This window comes from Astyanax mexicanus, chromosome 7, assembly GCF_023375975.1.
Source record: "Astyanax mexicanus isolate ESR-SI-001 chromosome 7, AstMex3_surface, whole genome shotgun sequence".
NCBI classification, from domain to species: Eukaryota; Metazoa; Chordata; class Actinopteri; order Characiformes; family Acestrorhamphidae; genus Astyanax; species Astyanax mexicanus.
In genome coordinates, this window is record NC_064414.1 from 21,015,940 (window position 1) to 21,033,664 (window position 17,725).

The window sequence follows — 17,725 nt, forward strand, 5'->3', positions numbered from 1 at the left end:
CTGATGGCGTGCTGCATGACCAGGATTCGAACCAGTGATCTCCTGATCATTGTGGCAGCGCCGTAGTCTGCTGGACAACACTGAGCTGTTTAACTGCCCTGTTCCACGTACCAAACTAGAGACCTTATTAGTGAGGAGACCGGCCATTGATCACTGTATAAATGAGTATATATGTTTTTCGCTACACTAATCAAGGTGCCTGTTTATGAATAAAATCCCGCCCTTCAACAAAAAGAGCCAATCAGCTTGCTGTTTGTGAGGAGAGTTGAGGAGAGTCAACAGGCTTGTGGGGATGTTCGCAAGCACAGTAGCCACAGCAAGCCAAAATATCATGTTTTTTTCTGCATTTTTGACCCAAAAAACTATTTTTGTCAGATTGTATTAATTATGTAAAATATGTTGTTCAATTGACAAGTAGTTTGTCGGATTAGAGTTTTTTTGATGTCACCCCATTCAAACAGAGAGGAGGCTGGTCTTGCATGAAGGGATATAGGAGCACATCCACGTTGCCAAGATGGCCACAGAGTGAATTGACTTGTCTGTAAAGACTTTGACCAAACTCTCATTATTCAAACATGCCAAAAGAAAATAATTATAGTATATTGCTAAATTCTTTGGTGTGTACTGATATATTTTACGCTGTACTAAGGTAACTTGTTGCTTTCAGGTTGGAATGTTTTTAACGTATCCATGGTCTGGAATGATCAAATGACTGCACCACAGCACCTGACACAGGTAAGGACACAAGGGTTCTGATTGGCAGCTCAGAAGTGCTTGTGTTGGTTGGTCTTGCTCTGGTCTTGGAACAGTAGCTAATGTAACATGCAAGACCATACCAAGCTATACAAATCTAATGTATTAGAAAACTATTTTTTTGTTGTTTTACCATTAACAGTATATGTAATGAATTATAAAACTGACTGCAGAACTGTGACTTTGTCTTCCACAGTTGGAGCAGATCCTGTCTCAGGGCTTCCAGAATAAGTTCTACAATGCCAGTATTATGCCGGCTGACCTGGTGACTGAGAATGGCCTGAGTGAGTACAGAATCAACGTGTCCAGTGACACTCCTCACTGGTACGTCTTGGACTACCTGAAGCGAGCCGGACGCTACTACAGCATCACAGCAGCTTATGTGGATGGTAACAGAATGCAAATCTAACTGATGTTTAAACACAAATTAAAGGCAGAGTATGTCAAATGATCTGATTAGTGCAGTCTCCTACATGTAGGCTATCAGCTAATTATACGTTTGATTGTTTAGTTTTGAATAGAAAAACATACATTACACAGTTAAAACCAGAAATGACAATTATGTTAAAAGGTGATTTGTGTTTGTACATTTGTACCAGTTTACAGTTTAAAAGAGAACTACTAGAAATGGCACAGTACAGTTTGAGCAATGTGTGTGATGATTTAAAGGTGCCCTAAAATCAAAACTTTTTTATTTAGGTTGGAATTTAGGACAATTTCAAATCTCTACGACTGTTTTGTAACAGACTGGACTTTTTATATATACACCCAGTATATTTGTGCACCCAGTACACTAAGTAAAAGCTAAACCAATATAAAAAGTGTACCAATTACAAATACTAACCTTGTGAATGTGTTATAGAGTGATTTGAGTGTCCTCAAATATAAAAAAAACACAATAAACACTGTTATTTCACAGTGTAGTGAAATAACAGAGAAGCTACTCAAATCTAGAACAATTATTGGTAAAAAAAATGGCAGATAACAATGAAATGAAGCATCAAGACCAGCAGGAAAACTTACAGTAACATACACTCATGTAATACTGTAGTAAATAGGCTTGCAAAATTGTAAAAATGTCTAGGCATTTTTTTGCACATAAATAATATTTACACATCAAGAAATCACATAAATACTAAATAAATACTAAATAAATTCTTTAGCACTTTTAAGCATGCATAGAGGCTCTACTTCTAGCTACAGTTTGATTCAGAGTGTTTTTTATTAATCACTGAAAATCTGGTCTTATTTTTCTCTTTGTTTATAATGTTGCTTTCTCAGACCTAAATGAATGCAAAGGAAACGAGACTTTGTGTACAAGTCCAGCTGTTTGTTACAACACGTATGGAGGCTATAGATGTGTGTGTAATGGCACTGACCTCAAGGAGGCGCAGTCATGCATTTTGGGTAAGGGTTATTGTTTATAATCACAGTTATTTTCTGAAGTTTGCTTACAAAACATGGATATTTGGGGCATTAAAAAGCCTCATTTCATTTATGGAGAAAGATAGTGAGTGCATTTACATGCATTCACAGTCTGATTACTGCAGAATATTAGACTTTGTCAGTAATCTGACCATGAGTTTGGGTAATCAGTCAATGAGTTTGTCAAAAATCTGATTTTTGCTTTGCAAAAGTGTTTTAAAAATGATGTAAATCCCAAGCTTTATGCCGTGTCTTTCTCTTATTTCTGCTACCTTGGTCTGTTTTCACAAATGCACAGACTCCAAGATCCATGAATACTCTGAGTTCAGTGTATACATGGATTAAGAAATAAATATTAAACTAAAATCCATCCAAATCTCTTTATCAGATGTAGGAAATCAGATTATACTGTTTACACGACTACTTAAATAATCAGATAACTGCAGAAATGCACTTATAATCAGATGTACTTACAAATGTCAGGCATATTGGTCTTTTTCTCCCTTAGACAGGGGCATCCTTAACCACACAAGCACGACAGCTGCCAAGTCTCTGGAGGATAAGAAACCCCTTATTCTGGGCTTGGTCCTGGGCATCGGCATCCCCCTCCTGCTGATGCTCCTTCTGGCCGCATTTGCCTGCTTCTGCTGCTCCCGCAGGAAAACCATCACCGGAGAGTAAGTGGAACGCACACACTACACACGCACACACTGCAGCTCATAATCAACTCATCATACACACAGCCTTGAATTGCTGATACACAGCTAAACCAAACAGATGCAATAAAATAAAACAGAAAATAATAAAATTGGTAAATTGAGCCAATTTGGCATTCTGACATCAGCTGCTGCAGCAAATAGCTGCATTTAATGCAGCACGTGTAGGCTTTTAACACGTGCCTCTGATGTACGGAATGGAAAATTGGCTGCAGTGTTTAAAATGCCACTGCTGTCCTCACCGAACATTACATTAATATGTAGCTCATGGCTATGTAGGATTACATGTACCTAATTTAGAACACCAACTTCAACTTGTCACCAAGCTTATAGAATTAATAAGCTAGTAGGTAATATGTAACGCACATCCTAGGGGTTGGCAAGGATGCTCTGATTGAAGTATGCAAGCTTAAAAAAGGCATGAAGACAAACACTACAAGTCAAGTTGCTTTTTTTTACTTGATACAGTCAATATTTGCACATATTTAGCAATAAAAACACTGTAAATGTGCATGTAGAAGGAGTGCCTGGATGGTGCCACTGAAAGGCAAATAAGACACAAATGCCAAGTAAATTATTCTAAGGGTTTTTAAGCTAACAAACAGTGTGCACACACTTGCTTGCCATTCTGCTGTCTAAATAGAAGAAAAAAAAAAACTAAGTAGGAAAGTAAGCAAAGGCTTGAAAATGCACTACTCTGCAATCTGCTGCAAAAGCACACTTAGTAAAATTACTTTTAGTGTGAATAGTTGAGCTATTGAAGTTAAACCAAAGACTGTAAAAAAAAGATGAATGCCGTGTCGCCGTTCCCATTCATTCAATGAAAATGAATGCCCCCCCCCCCCCCCCCCGGCTAGGTGTAACCCAGCCATTTTACAATAACCACACCTTTTTAAAAAGAGCTGAATAACGTTTTAAAAAACAAATTCTGTGGGGATATAAAAAATTGACAATATAAGCAGAGGTTTTACTAGCTGTTGCATTTAAATAATGGATGTAGAATTACAGTATATTGGAAACAAACGTGATTGTCTGTTTTGCCATTGAAACCTATGGGGATGGGTGGGGTTACACAGCTTTCTGCAACCGAACAGCAGGGGGTGCCCAACCTGTGGTGGCATCACTTTTGAGAGACTAGGCTCTGTCCAGCTATACACAGTCTATGAGTTAAAACAAAGTCTTAGGCCATGATTAGCTTTTTAGTGCTACATGGCTTGCTAATACATTTGCTTGTTCTATATGGCTTGTTAATAATTCATAATCATTGTTAGGAAGGGCCAGATAATGTAAGATAAATTTGGAAACTGCTCTTATTCTTATGCCGAGTCATAGTTGAATGGTTGAGTTTCTGTAACCATCTGTTTCCGTCTCTCTTCTTCTCTTTGTGAAGCATCCCTCACTTGGTGCCGGCGTACGTTCAAAACCAGATCAGCTCTCACTTAAACTATGATGACCCTGCCCTGCACTACAAGAGCCACTGCAGCCCACGTATCCTTGACAACATCACACCCCAGTATAGACGGTGCAGGCGGTAACAGCCTGCATCCGCTCAGCCGGCTGCCTCCTGCAGGTCGAGCTCCTCCTCGCTCTAATTGTAAATTTGTGCAAAGTGAAAAGAGGTAAATATGTAAAAGAAAAAAGACTCATGCATCGGTGTACAGCATACTAATGGCCTTCAACTCTAACTGCAGATTCCCACATCAAGCAAAATGATCATTCATTTCTGACACACTGTGATATTGTTCAATAAACCTCAGAAATCTTGTTGTAATAATTGTCTTGAATTTGGTACAGTTTGGTACATTTATTAACTTCAGTTAAAACCAAGGGTCTCTAAAAAGGCTGTTAAGAAAATACAGTGGTTTCAGTGTGTGTCTCCAGGGTTAGGATAATGCATTTTAGTGTGCGATCCTACTAGCACCTCTTGTGCTGTCAGACAGGTAATTCTGGCCACAAGTTGCTATGATAAGCCATTTTTTACGCTGCATAAGGCAGCTTCAGTTTGGAGGCCCCAAAAACAATGATTTTAAGTCTTCATATACAGTGGTATAAAAGATTTTGGGAAGCCCTAAACATTATGATATATTTAACTGAAATTGCTGATCTGAACAACTAATGATTTATAAAGGAAAATCATGAGCTATCAGGGGTGTATAGATACATAATTGTACCATTGCATGGTAAAATTCTGCTGTGGTTCTCACACATTAATTTTTTTAAAATAATATTACTCATAGTTGATAGTGAAATGTCTAGGACGGTTCAATTAATTGGACTTATTGCAACTTTCACACCTTGTTACAGTACCATGGTGGAATTCGATGAGCTCTTTAAATGTTTGTGAAGACAGACTGCATGGCTGATTGTACACACAGACACACAAATTGTCCTTTTTAAACCTCAGCAGAGTGGACTGAATGTATACTTTTGGCTTTAATTGAAGAGGTTTAATAAAACTACTGCATTAACTCTTTAGGAATTTTTACAGGCTCTGAAATAACTGGCTAATTGATTGACAAGCAGTTTTGCAGCCATGTGTGGCCTCTTCCCTCATTATTATTTCATCACTAATTAGGGAGATAAAAGGTCTTGAGTTGATTCCAAGTGCTGAATTAGCATCTTGTAGTAGTTACTCTCAGGGTTACTCTCAATTTGTGGTCCAAAGACGTGTCGATGCTGAAGGAGGCCATCATTAGGCTGAAAAAACAATGTGATAGCAAAAACTTATCTAAATTAGCAGGATAATTCATTATTTGAAAGACAGAATGTACTGGCAACTTCAGCAACACCAAAAAGATTGGAAAAACCTGGAAGACAGTGGAGGTAAGTGGTTGTAGACATCTTTTCCTATATAACCTCTAATTAGAAACGTTTATCTGCCAGTCTACAATCCAGGAGCAGAACACAAATCACTGGTAACACCTAAGAACAGAAAGGTCTGGTTAGAGATTACCTTTTTCTGTATTCACAGCAGATTTCTTGATCCACAGCAATAAAAAAAAATAAACTGTTAAACATACTGTATTTTTCACACTATAAGGCGCACTTAAAATCCTTTAAATTGTCAGTGCGCTTTATAATCCGGTTGAGAAAGAGCAGTAAAGCCACTTCGCTGAGGTACAGCATTATACAGAGGTTTCAGTTTAGTTCTCCGGCAGTATTAGCATTACCTGCTAAGCGCTAGCCATTTGACCGTTCAGAGGTGAGCATTATCGGCCTGTAGTCTGCACGTTTACCGTGTTAAAACAAGATACATGGGATGAACTGTCCTAATATCGTCCTGGTTTATCAGAACACTCAGGGTTTCTCATTGTAGCTCTGTCGGGCGGCATTAGCCGCTAAACGCTACTGGTTAGCCGCTAATTCGTATGCTCCAGCTTTAGTGGAAATCTGGAAATCTAAGCTTACTGTAAATAAACAGAAGCACTTTACTCACCCAAATAAACAGTTTTCAGGAGAGAAATCTGTGTAGATTAATATCCAGCTCTGGTTTGACTGGGCTGACTTTTTTTAAGAATTACATTTTAAATTTAAATTTTGTTTACTTAGTTTAGCTTTACAAGATGGCACTTAACAATAGAGGTGATACAGATAATGACCAATTTAAGGGTTGTGTGATTATCATTATACACTATATAACATTAGCAAGTAAACAGTAATCTTCCATTTTCCATCACGGAATTGTTATAGGGTAATGCTCTGATAATCTAACAATAATAATCTGTCAAAATGTACATTATTGTATGGTGGCATCGCACATAGTACAGTATGTGTGTCACACAGCTCATGGTGGCTGGGGCTTGTGTGAGGAGTTTGGAGGTGTGTTCTCTCTCTGTCCCTGCAGGTTTCCTTCAGGTACTCTATTTTCCTCTTGCCTCCCAAATTGCTTACACTGAATTGCCCCCTAGGTGTGTGTGAGTGTGAGAGTAAAGGCTTGTGCTTGTTACTCTGCAAAGGACTGTCACCCTGTCCAGTTCTGGGGTATTCCTGCCTTGTGCCTGATGATTCTAGGCAGGCTTCAGATACACAGCAACTCTGTCTAGAAAGAAGCGGATAAGATGATGGATGGATGAAAATGTCTACGTCTATGCCTTTGTCTTCTTATTGTGTACTTTAAATATAAAGAAGAAAATATTTTATAGAAAATACAGGTTATGCCATAATCAAACATACATAGAGTGTTATTCTATTTCAGCTCAGTCTGAACTGTAAACAGTGCTTGAACTGAACCTGCACCAGTCTGGTTGGCTGACGCTGCAGGATCTATACTGCGCCACTGGGTGGCAGCGTGCCGTAGTGTTTATGGGAGGGTGCAGTCAATCACAAGAGGCTGCAAAGTGTTTTAGTCTCGGCAGACACCTGCACCTCTGCAGCTCCTAGTCTGCCTATGCAGCATGGACGCAGTGAGTGAGCGTGTGTGTGTCTGTGTGTAAGTGTGTGTGTGGTGGTCCCTGCAAGATGAGATCATCAGAGTGCTTTGCAGTCCTGCACTGCAGAGGGAGTCCCACACAGGGAGTGGGGGTCAAGGGCAGTGCACTGCATGTACGTGCCCACACTCACTCCTTCTGCCTCACACACACACATTCTCAAATTTACTCTCTCTCTCTTTCTCTCTTCGTCTCTCACCTTCTCTCACCCTCCTCTCCTTGTTCTCTCACCCTCCTTGTTTTTCTCTTTCCACTGTCTGGACTCAACGGGACCCCAACAGTTCTGTTCCTTTCCCTGGTGGCTCCTTTTTCCTTGCTCTCTCCTTGCTGCAAAACCTCCTTTCTGCACATGTTCATTTGCACATGACCATTAATAACCTTTTTTTATTATCTTCCTAATATTATATGTGCTTATGTCATTTCAGAGACGCCCAGCTTCCTCCCAACCCCCAAGAGTTCTCCCAGACACCTCTGCTCTAGTGCTTAAATTAATAACCACTATCAGTATTGGGCCAAGAGTGATATAACGCCTAATCTAGAGCACTTTGTTTTTTTCAAGTGCGCCGGCCGCTATGCTCACGAGCCTGCAGCTGGACTTTGCACACTGCAGGCTATTATCACATGGCTATAAAGCCATAAAGCATGGAGGTTCTGAACTAAGCCCTTTCATGACACAGAAGCCTTATCTTCTCCTTACGTCACCGGTGGAGACCCTGGGCTGGCTCTGTGGCTTGTTGCAGAGGTGTTACCGGCATGTGAGTGCAGAGGACGGCTTTGAATGGTGATCTGGAACTGCTGACCAAAGCGAACAGTCAAGAACAGGGATCTGAAGCTGCACTGGTCAACACTTCCCTCCAAACTACATTTGAGTACAGCGATGCAGACTGACACGCACTTGTGAAAACTGAACTCAACCGCCCTGTGCATTTTTTTTCAGGCCTCATACATTAAAAATGACACACCCTCTGGTTACACAGGTAAACACCTGGACCTCTGGTGGCTTGATCGGGAAGCCTCGCCCAAAGCACAGGGCGTTTAAGCGCGGGTGTATGAGGGTGGCGAGGCCTTCTCACAGCAGAGACAGCTGTGAAAACCAGCTCAGCGAGCTTCACCGAGCCCCAGTTATCAACGCACCCTCACATGTGCAGCATCCTCCGCAGAACGAGGTCGCATGTGCACTTCAGGTCAGGACTCGACACGTCTGACCCTGCCTGGCTCGTGGGGTCTCGCCTCAATTTGACCCCTCTATACTCCATCTTCTAGAACGTTTTAGTACGAACAAAGGGCACGTCGCTCTGTTAAAGAGGCAGATAGCCATATAGCCAGCTTTCTGTAAGGAATCCAAGCCGTAGCGAGAGAGAGAACAGCGAAAGCAGGCTCGGAGAGAGGAGAGGACGGTGAGTCATTTCAGGAATGGCAACACATTTCGAACAGCACAGACACAAACTTGCCTTCACACTCAAACCCACATACAGTATACCATTCCTCCTCATGCACCGACCTCCTGCGCCTATTCTCGGACGAGCGCGTCATGCAGGAGACCTTAGTGTACGTGCACTTGCACAAACACAATCTCACGCTGAAGGCACAGCAAGTGCACCACGTTACATAAACCGGGATGAAATGCTGGCTTTCTTTACACCCACAAAGAGCCCTTTCATGACAATCACACAGCTAGCCTATAAAAAGCATACAACTCAAACAGAGATACGCAAATCCTCGTCCTTTAAGTGCACATGGACATACAAACATGAGCACCGGTGCCAAAGCATGAAGCACACAAGAGAGATGTACACAGGAGTGCACATTTCCTGGCCGTAACCCAGCCGCTTCACATCAAATAGATTGGATTCAAGCTTTATGGCCCATTAATATGCTCCTGGAGTATACGCCAATAAGCTGTGTTCCTGAAAAACCTTTGACCTATGAACATGTTCAACCTAGAACAAGTCCCAAAGGTACCACTGGGTCAGAATTGCAAAGCCAATTTCAGTTCCAATCAATTCTAGGTGATGGTGAAATGAGAGGGATGTTACTCTCTCTAATTGAGTAGAACAACCACTAGCCATTCAGCTCTTAGAAAACCACACGTGGAGCATGTTAGCATACAACCGGGACTACAAACTAGAAAACTGTGGTGTCTTTTCCACCTTGAGCTTGTGCACAAAAAGAAGCTGGCAACTTTCCTCCTTGTGACTCATATATCCAGGGTCCTGTACGACTTTTTCTCTTCCTTGCGTTGCATAATCTTCTCCATGAGCTGCAATCCCAGTTCAGAATCCCAGTGAATGGAGTCCACTGTGTGGAAGATTAGGCACCGACAACTCTGGCCAGTGCCAGGCTGAGGCACTCGTACTGGGATTCATATATCAAACAGCAGTCTTGGCTGTAGGAAACATTACGGCATAAATGAACAGCATGTGCATGTGTGCGGTGGGTAAGAGTGTAGGGTGTGGGTGCTTTACTTCCTGTTTGTGTTTAAATGTGTCTGTATGTGCCTTAGAGAACCACTGAGAGTGTGTACGTGTACATACCATAAAAATAGAAATGTTAAGGAGATTATTAGGAGGTAACTTCCTTATCTAATATCTAAGTATAGAAGCATAGTTTGAAGTTTCTAAGGCAAAAAGGCCTCTATTTCACAACAACCAGCATTAAACGTGACCATATAACATAAGTTTTCTACTGTTTTGTAAGTGCTTTGTTGGGAATTTATTTCTCTTTTAGAATCACTTGCATAGAAACCTGTGGGATGGGTGGGAGTGGGACATTCCCCACCCAATGTTGAAACAACTGCATATTTTGACATTTTTGATTCTGGGAAAGGACCATCATCATACACCCTCAGGTTCCTTATTTCTGTTTAAGGAAGTTGGTAATCTTACAAATATGAACACAAATAGCCACTACAGTGAATTATTTATAGCTATGAAAATGACTTGTGTGTAAGATCTTGTTATCATGAAATACATAAGTTCACAGTGCTCATGTTGTCAAAAGCATTCAAAAACAGAGGTAATGTTAGACTTGGGGTGCATCCCAAACTGCATACTGCTGACTGCTGCACCTAATATTATGTACAAAAATAGTACACCACTATTATGAGTGCCTTACAGTCTTACAGTCCAATATTAATATTGGTATTTTCTTAAACTTACAATGTTTCGGTGTTAACCTCAGTGATGATGCAAATGGTTTTGTCACGAGACAGAAAGTATTTTCAAGCTTTTGCTAAAGTGATGTCAGCTTATATATAGCTAATGTTTTAGAGGGCAGTGTTTCATGGTAGTATCAGTAAATGTGCCCCAACCCCTTACCTTCTCATGTCAAACTCAGTCCAATGCCCTTGTTTTAAAATGAAAAGAGAATTATGTTTCAGATGTTTTAACACCATAAAGAACCATGTAATGCTTGTAACAGATATCCATACACTTTCTATTTATTTTAAATATTACAGACATACAGGCATGGTTCTTTGTTTAAAAAAAAGGGGTTCTTTTATGGTATCACTTAAACACTCACTGAAGCACCTTTGTGTTTATACTGTTAATTCATATAAAGGAGAAGAGCATATAAAGGAGGCTGCTGCATTCAGTGGAAAGCTCTGTTCCAGCACTCACAACACCTCCGCAGTCTTTATTCCCTCACCTGTGACTTCCTTGGGCCTTGTCCAGGGACAGGTGGCCAGTGGGAGAGAGGGGGAGCGCTGGGCAGTCAAGCATAGAGAAGCAGACCATCAGATACTGCCTGCCGTCCCCTTAGTGAACACAAACAGACCACGACGAGCCCACAACCCTGCTGCTGCTGTTACAAGTCCCCCCCACATCACATCTGACACACTCATGTCTACACACTCATCACCAGCCTCTCTAACATAACCAATCAACAGTTTTCACTGTTTCAACTTCACGCTGTGGTTTAGCTTGTTTTCGAAGTTCACACTTTTTTGACACAGGCCTTGTCCCTTTTAAGTAGTGTGTTGTAGCCCGCACTGCGTTCTCTCTATTGCCCCAAAAACCAGCACTGTAGAGGAAAGCATATCATCCTGCAGGCCTGCCTGTGCTGGCTCAATCAATCTGATAAAGAAATTAAATGGATTGCACTCCACAAGCAATGCTTAGACCCATTTCACTGAGTAGGATGAAGCCAGCCAGCCATTATTTTATGGATCCCCTGAAGTGCTGTGTTAGAGATTTAGCTTTTGGATATATATGCTTAGAGGTGGACCAGAGGTCTGCAGTGGTAAATAACACCTAAGCCTTCTCAAGCAGTGCATTTTTTTTTCATAACACACACACACACACACACACACACGTACAATTCAGTGTCATTGTTCCTGTATTAGCCAATATAAAAAAGTATGATTTCACAATTGAAGAGACAATATCGCAGAATAAAATGGTATGAATCTTGCAACATCTTTATCGTTCGGTGTAAGGTGGCCACAATGATGAATGATGATTTTTTTTTTATCTTTCTTATCTTGATGTTACAATACAATCAACCATGTTATTTAATAATATCACAAGTTTTTGTATTGGTTCATTCAAACTGTAACCAGGACAATGTAAAAATATCCAGCACCAAATACAAAGCAACTTTATTCATTAATTTAAACTGTTTTTTTTGTTAAATATTGGCATGTATATATATTTTTTTACTTTTTTTATTAACAAACTACTGTACACACACAGCTGCAAGCTGCCTTTATATGTGCTCCGTTGTTCAACAGTTTCTTGCAAACTTTCACAAAGAGCATGATCTGCAATAATCTTTAAAAGAATGTAAATTAGTTGCATCAATCTTGCATTAGTCTTGTAAATAGTAATCCTGTCAGATTTTCAGTATTTGGGAGCAATAATAAATAAAAAAATTATTTACATATAAACTAATGCCAAATGTGTAAATATTATAACTTTTATTTCCACAGCCAATTTTTTTTTAAAAGCCTTTAAGTATATGGCGTTCATACGTGGCCCACCACATTTCTTTAATGAGTGCTCTCCTGTCCATAAATATAATGATGCTGAGAGGTGCCCCACCATCTATCTCCATGTGAAGTCCATGCTGTGCCTGGGGCGATTCATGCAGCCTATAGACTGACTGGGAACGCAGTGCAACGCAGGCCAGAGAGAGTGACGCATTGCAGGTACAAACGCACCAATCACGAGCGGCTCCCGCTCACTACAGCGCGCTGTGCGGCGCGGGGCGAATCACGCACTAGCAGAAAGTATTCCTCCGCCGGCAGCTAGTCCCGACGCGTAGAAGCAAAAACAAGCCAGATTTTAATACTTTAATCACGTTTTATATGTTGTGCGACTAAAGTGAACTCCTGTGCATTTTTATCAAAGCTCGAATTATGAAAATCGCAGGCGGTTTCGGATATCCGCCGTGCTCCAGTGGAGAGTGCGCCGGCGGACGGAGCGAGAAGGGGGCGGAGTTTCAGAGCGAGCATTAAAGGCGCGTCCAACCGTCTTGTAGTGCATCCTGTTTGTTTGCCAGCTGAGGAGTGTTATAGCTACTTGTGGAGCTACATTTGCCTAAAACAGCGAGATGGTGAGTCAGAATGGATTAAAATGGTTACTAAAATATTATTTAATAGAGAATAGCTTTGTATTCAGTGTGGTTTTGAGCTGCGTGCGCTTTGTGCTGGTGACAGGGGCTCGTTTTCCCGCTCAGACTGGAGGGGTGCTGCATTCTGCAGAGCACCATTCATTTACGGCGGGGACGTGTTGCGCACATTTCTGTAGTAAATACACGGCTATTATTAGCTAAAACGTGCTTAAACATAGCGTTAGAGCTTTAGTTTTTAATGTATGGTCTGTGTAGCCTTGTAATTTAGAGTTTTGTCTAATGTTTAAACGCGAATACGTAGCTTAACCTAGATGAGATATACAGTAGCTAGGTTATTCAGGTTAGCTAGTTATAGTTAGTAACGTTAATCTGGGTTGGGTTGCCTAGCTATTAACTAACTTAGCTGCACTGCAGTATGAGCTAACTAGTACTGGGTTGTGCCTGTGCTGTTTTAGCTACAAATGGCCTCTTCTTTATTGCTCTAGCTTGTTATAGTCAGTGAACTAGGTTAGCTGATTAACTAACACTTTCCTCTTGTTCTTCTTCCTCTGGGCGGTTGAACTGGACCTTCTCTAGCTCGCTGTAGCTCTAGATTATGACGCATTTTCTCCATAGTCTGGCTGTGGCTCTCTCGCATGGGCAGACCGAGCTCCCCTCAGTGTGGTAACCTAGGTTTGTAATTATTTGTAGTTATTTATGTTAAAGCCCCTCTGAATTATATGGTCACACGTTAGTTGACCTAACGCTCGTGGTTTTATAACGTGGCTAGGTTAAATATATGGAGGGTTGTGGAGAAGAGATAACGCTGGAGGAGCGCTGAAGTGCTGCTGCGCCACAGGCTGCGGTAGAGGGTGTTCTCGCGGGTTCCTCGCCCTGCGGCGGAGCTCCAGCTCGCCGGCTCCGTCAGACTGGAGCAGCATCGTGTGTCTGATTCTGAATGGTGGATTGCAGCTAATGCAGTTACATGATCTTCTGTCTTTTTCTCTCTTTGTGTTTCCGCAGGCTGACCAGCTGACAGAGGAGCAGATTGCCGGTAAGACTTGCTGCTCCGTCCGCTGGCACGTGGCTGGTGGTGTGGATTCCCGTGGTTTTCCAACCCCCACCCCTAGCTACCCCTCTGGGCTGGATTTATATTTTTCCCTTTTATGGCATATGCGCCCTAAGCTGCGCTGGGAAAGGCAATCCCCAATGAATGGACGCTTGTGGCAGCTTTAAAACTGAGAAAGGAGTCATTGACACTAGTTTGCATTTTATTGCCAGCGGTTTAGCTTGTTAACTTGCTTTTTAAATTGAGCACACACTGGACTGGTGGAGAGAGAGAGAGAAAGAGAGAGAGAGAGCTGATAACGTGTCTGAGCAACTTAACCTAGCTAGGGTGTGTCCACTCACTGCTGGGCTTTTACATCTGTAGGTCTGGCTTAGCCTGAAATCCTGAAATGACCTCAGTCATTTATTTTAGTGGTATTCTTAAGTGGATTTACACTTGGTGATGATCCAAAACGTAGTAAGTTAATGTTGTATGTGTGTCTTTTCAGATACACTGCTTTGATTAAACGATTTTCAGGTTATTTGCAGATATGTAAGTGTTTGCATGGCTTCAGTTTAATTCTGAGTAGCTGGGAGTTGTATTAAAATGAATAATTCATGTACAGTGGACTTGCTTTCCATGTTAGTACAAGGAGTGGAGGAAAAGGATGTGAAAAAGCTATTGGGAAACTTAAGTTCCTCATACAACCACATGTAGTACAATAACTGTGGTCTGCCTCTACCTCATCCACCCTAGATACAGTTAAAAGGCTGTGTGATGTATTAATTTAAAGGCCCAGCCCAGTATCCATGTGCTACGTGTTGGAAGCTTTTAAGGCTTTCTCTTGACAGCACTATTATTAGAGCCACTAATTGTGATTGGTGTTTGGTCACAGCGGAAAACCTGAACCCAAATTGCTGTCATTTAGGTCACAGCAGCCTGTCTCCATGGTGATGAAGTCACAGTGGATCGTCCGTTGGGATGTAGGCATTCGGGTTTGTTCGTACGCCTCCCTGGGCACTGTGAGGTCACAAGTGTTTCCACATTGCTTTGTGAGATCAAAGGTAGATAAAAAAAAAAAAACAACAAAAAAAACTGAGGTCATAAATTAAGGTCCTTTGTTGTTCCAGTAGATTTCCAGGTCTGTGCGTGCTGTGCTGTATGGCTTTATGTGCACTGTTCTTGGTGTCTTGTCTCCATAGGAACTGGGTGAGGTCACACAGGTCTCCATAGAAACAGCCTCTCTCTGTGGGTTGATGTGCATAAGTAGAGGGAGATGTTTCAGTTCTGAGTTCCTCTGAGGACAGACTGATGTAACAGTAGCAGGTTTATATAAGGACACATCACAATGGAGTCGCGCACTGGGGCCATGGATTTTTACAAAGATCAATTTCTCCTGGCTATTGAAGCCATTGCTGTTTTCTGTTTGCTTCTGTCGCTTGAAGGGGAAACTGCCCACAGTATCAAGACCGATCAATAAATTCTGCATTAGTTACAAGAGTGACTCAGCTGTAATTACTGAATGTTGTACAACACCCTCTGCCTGATTCAGTGTTTTTTAGAAATGTACACTCGTAGTGTAGTATCATTTTTCAGTACCCTTACAGTAACAGCTCGCTAAACAGGTGAGTGTGCACACATGTTGCCCTCTACCTATATTTTGCTTGTGGCTGTGAGGAACCCACCCCTTCCCCCAACCACCCCTACCCCCACCACCCCTACCCCCACCACCACCTCTGCTACAGGAAGCACTGGTGTATGACTAATGAATGTTGGAACCGGAGGACAGGTCATACTTGTCATGACACTGAAAAGCTGCCTCATGCCACAGCTTGTTGTGGCTCAACTCGTCAGTGTGCATACAGGCCCCCAGCTCTGTGGGTTACTCCCAGTCTCTCCTCACTAAGTATGTGTGTAGCCTGTGTGTAGGACTGGCTAAATGATCTTTGAGATTAATGCACAAGTTATTATATAAACTGTGAAACCGGTTGAGGTGCTTGTGCATTCTGATTAGTTGGTTGTGTTGGAAGTTGAAATATAACTGGAGAGCCTACAAGTGCTCTGGCATTCCTTGACAGCAGTTAAGGACGCTGCACAAGTATTTATTTATCTCTCTCAAGCCTTTTATGGTCACTTGCCTGTACAGTCAGGTTTAAAGTAAATTGGGGAATTCCTTCCTGTTGACTGCAGTGTCCATGGGGTCTTGTCCCATTTTAAAAAAAAAAATTGTATGTTGTGCATTTATTGATTTATTAAGATGAGAATTTGGGCTTAATACACTTTATATTTATTTTTTTCAGAATTCAAAGAGGCATTCTCACTCTTTGACAAGGATGGAGATGGCACCATTACAACCAAAGAGTTGGGCACTGTCATGCGCTCTCTGGGCCAGAACCCCACAGAGGCCGAGCTGCAGGACATGATCAATGAAGTGGATGCCGATGGTAAGGAACACACACTCACACACACAGAAAAAGAGTGTACCAAGAACCTGTGGAGCTGACATCATGGTTTGTTTGTTTTTTCCCCAGGAAATGGAACGATAGACTTCCCTGAGTTCCTGACCATGATGGCAAGGAAGATGAAGGACACAGACAGCGAGGAGGAGATCAGAGAAGCATTCCGTGTCTTTGATAAGGTAAATATCAGCAGAACAGCCTGAAAAGCACGTGTTACTTACCCCAGTACAATCTTTAACCCAGGATCCCCCCTCTGTTCTAGGACGGAAATGGGTACATCAGTGCTGCTGAGCTACGTCATGTGATGACAAACCTGGGAGAGAAGCTGACTGATGAGGAGGTCGACGAGATGATCAGAGAAGCAGACATTGATGGTGATGGTCAGGTGAACTACGAAGGTAAGTCTCAGGTCACACATGTAACTAATGGGTAGTAGCTGTGGATTTTAGTTTTCTTTTGTATAATTCAGTATTTAAAGTAGTAATACTTTTTTGTAGCAGTCTCACACTTTGCTTTATCTCTAGTGTTCCAATAAGGTGTGGCAGGAAAGAGGAAGTCATGACTGAAGTACTAAAACCATCTTTCCCAACTTTTTTTTTGTCTCCACAGAGTTTGTACAGATGATGACGGCGAAGTGAAAGCCTTGTACAGATCCTCTCTTCTATAAATAATTTGCCTTTTTTTCTGTTTAATTTATCTGTAAAACGTTAAGTCCCCTCCCCCTCCCGGCTGTCCAAAGGAACTGCATGTAAACTGCATAGGATCTAACTCCTCATGTCCCTTTCTTTTGCTGTCATCGTGTTTTTGGAGTGACGGTGCGGTTACACGATCAGGTGCTTGTTGCGGCGAAAAGGGGGCTGTGGCGCGCAAAAACCTGCACGTCACATCTGTCTGCCCTCCACCCGATGCGTAGCAAGAGCGGAGACCTGCCAGCTGGCTTGTCACACGACAACAACGTTGGCAGGGCAACAATGTAGAGGAGTAACTCTGCATGGACTATGGACAAAGTATATAATATATATGAAATTTATCAGCATTGCACTACTGCAAAAAAATAAAAAATAAAAAAAAGACACGGGTGTATCTTCTAGATACTCGTACATAAACTCTTTTTGTATCTGCTGTTCTGTACCAGAGAACTTGTTTGAATCTTATGATGCTTTTTAATGTTTTATTCACTTTCATTTCTTTTCTTTTTCTTTTTTCTTTCTTTTTTAAACAGCTTAACGGCATTGTCATGCCTCAAATAATCCATTCCAAGTTGTATATTTTTGTTTTCCAATAAAAGTTACAACCCAGATTTGAAAGGTTTCCTTGTTTCTAGAGCATCCTCAAGTCCTCGAT

At 41.6% G+C, this 17,725-nt stretch overlaps 2 protein-coding genes across 3 annotated transcripts in view; both read left to right on the forward strand.

The window, feature by feature from the left end:
- The window catches only part of si:ch73-105b23.6 (mucin-like protein), a 28,968-nt gene extending 24,300 nt beyond the window's left edge, over positions 1-4,668 (forward strand). For both annotated transcript variants that reach the window (XM_015607470.3, XM_049481731.1), the window contains 5 exons: positions 668-735; positions 950-1,142; positions 2,035-2,160; positions 2,687-2,855; positions 4,285-4,668. In XM_015607470.3, coding sequence (XP_015462956.3) covers positions 668-735; positions 950-1,142; positions 2,035-2,160; positions 2,687-2,855; positions 4,285-4,429 — 701 coding nt within the window. In that variant the 3' untranslated portion in view covers positions 4,430-4,668. The remainder of the gene's footprint in view (positions 1-667; positions 736-949; positions 1,143-2,034; positions 2,161-2,686; positions 2,856-4,284) is intronic.
- Positions 4,669-12,749: 8,081 nt separating this feature from the next.
- On the forward strand, positions 12,750-17,681 carry calm2a (calmodulin 2a (phosphorylase kinase, delta)). Its single transcript, XM_007255786.4, has 6 exons — positions 12,750-12,877; positions 13,898-13,928; positions 16,223-16,366; positions 16,454-16,560; positions 16,644-16,779; positions 16,991-17,681. The coding sequence occupies exons 1-6, from the start codon at positions 12,875-12,877 to the stop codon at positions 17,017-17,019; spliced, it is 450 nt and encodes a 149-aa protein (XP_007255848.1). The 5' UTR covers positions 12,750-12,874; the 3' UTR covers positions 17,020-17,681.
- Positions 17,682-17,725: the final 44 nt, after the last annotated feature.